Source organism: Dendroctonus ponderosae, unplaced genomic scaffold (genome assembly GCF_020466585.1).
Source record: "Dendroctonus ponderosae isolate FM_Combo_2020 unplaced genomic scaffold, Dpon_F_20191213v2 Dpon_F_20191213_12, whole genome shotgun sequence".
In the NCBI taxonomy this organism is placed as follows: Eukaryota; Metazoa; Arthropoda; class Insecta; order Coleoptera; family Curculionidae; genus Dendroctonus; species Dendroctonus ponderosae.
Window position 1 is genome coordinate 2,354,847 of NW_026017316.1, and position 1,979 is coordinate 2,356,825.

The 1,979-nt window shown below is 58.5% G+C and overlaps 1 protein-coding gene across 1 annotated transcript in view; it reads right to left on the reverse strand.

The window, feature by feature from the left end:
• Positions 1-33: 33 nt before the first annotated feature.
• LOC109542432 (E3 ubiquitin-protein ligase HECW2-like) overlaps positions 34-1,979 on the reverse strand; it is a 34,919-nt gene continuing 32,973 nt past the window's right edge. Inside the window, exons 5-6 of the mRNA XM_048662810.1 lie at positions 387-602; positions 34-330 (exon numbers count right to left, since the gene is read on the reverse strand). Of these exons, the coding sequence (XP_048518767.1) occupies positions 60-330; positions 387-602 (487 nt within the window). The 3' untranslated portion in view covers positions 34-59. The remainder of the gene's footprint in view (positions 331-386; positions 603-1,979) is intronic.

The following is a 1,979-nucleotide window of genomic DNA, read 5'->3' on the forward strand; positions in this document are numbered from 1 at the left end:
GGCAACCGCCTCCAAACAAGCGCCCGGCAACCGCGTTGTTGCAAACAAACAAACTACACTCACCAGTCGTGGTAGTTGTCCACAAAAGCGGACATCGGCGAAACCTGGACAGTGTAGGTGTCGTTGGCCGAGTACTCGAACAGGCCGTAGTACGGGTTGAACAGCTCGCGCGACAGCAGGAAGAAGAACTCCCTGGAGGGGCCCCCGTAGTCCAGGCCCTCCTCGTTGTCCCACACGATGCACAGCTTGCCCTTCTGCAGCTCCTTCTTGCTGGCGGACATGATGCGCCTGAACGCGTCCTCCAGCAAATGGTCGCGCCGCACGTGCAGCCTGCAGGACACAGCATGCAGGTGAGTGACGGGCGAAGCGGCCCTGCAAACTCTTACTTGAACTTGGCGGGCCCCTGGCCGTAGCCCTTGCTCTCCAGCTTGCGGTAGAAGTTGCGCAGCTTGGCCTCGAAGTCGCGCTTGTGGGGCCCGGGCACGCGGTGCCGCCCCAGCCCGGGGGACGCCATCGGCGAGCTGTGGGGGCTGCGGGCGGCGCTCGCCCCCCTGCCCGACTCCACCGCCGGCACGTACGACATGATCTCCTGCTCGAACAGGCTGCGAACCACCAAAACATCAATCAAACTGCCAAAAAACTGACAGAAACAAGTGAATGCGGCGCTGTTGCCCTCTCCCAGGGCGCCCCCAATCCCCCCCGGACACTCACATGCTGAACACTATGCTTAAGGCCTTCGACACGCCGCTCCACATTCCCATTTCGCCTGCATCAAACACTGCCAAATACCGGCATGGTTAAACGCGTCGGAAGCGATCGGTGCGCACAATGAATGGGTCGTCCGGTACCTTCACGCTCGGCACCTGGTGCTCATTTGAGCGACCGGCGTGCGCCTGGGTGGGGCGCACCCGTGCGTTTTCAGCGCCTTGCGCCCTGGGCGCCCGACGCCATCCTGCGGCACTTGGCCCCCCTGCGGGGCGCAGCCTTAATTGGCTTAACAGCCAGTAATTAGGCAAATTGCAACCGGAAGCGCCAAGCGCTTGGAATGTCCGCATGGTGGGCGGGCGCGCCACTGCACTGAGACCACCGCAGCACCCAATCCATCACCGCTGAGGGAAAGCGGCCACCTGCCAGGGTGCGATCGGCCCTAAAAAGAGTTACAAAAGCCCTGCACCACCTGCGGCGCGACGTGAAAGGAGCGATCGGTACTTTCGGGCATTGAAAGGGCCAACGGCGCCCCCATGTCGGACAATGGCAGTTATTTCGGTGACCGTTAGAATTGGGGCCCCACTGAAAGGGCGAAGAGGCCTAGAGGGCCGTTGACTTGGCAGGCGGCGCGCCAATGGGAGGGCGCGCTCGCTTTTTGCCGGCCTTTCCCGCGTAATTGGCTCGAGAGGCAAAAAGCCCGCCAATCAGCTCTGACCTCAATTAGGCGCGCCTTGATTGATTGCCAATCAATCGGTTTTTGTCCACGGGAAACGGGAGCGGCCCATTTTGTGCGCGCTCCTCGTAGCGACGGCTACGAGGTGCGTGCGGTAGGTGACGGTAAACCGCGCCCAGCTGACAGAAGGGCTTCGATTCTGGACTAGTTAGAGCCGCCCCAGTCACTTAGTTCGGGAATTTAGGGCGTGGCAAAAAATGTTGGACGCTTCAATAATCCTTCCTTTAAACATCCAGACGAAACACACGCTTGAAGACCCAATGGGCGATTTTTTAAAATTCCTCAACCACCCGCTTGCTATTGGACAAAAGTGACACGTGCGACTTAAAGCCTTCGTGTCCTGTGATTCGGGGAATTTAGGGCGTGGCAAATACTTCGGGACACTTGCACAATCCTGCCTTTAAACATGCGGACTAAACACGCGTTTTAAGATCCAACGGGCGATTTTTTTAAATTCTTCAAGCATATCGTTGGAAATGGGCAAAAGTGAGAAGTGCCAATTAAAGCCTTCGTGTCCTGTGATTCGGGGAATTTAGGG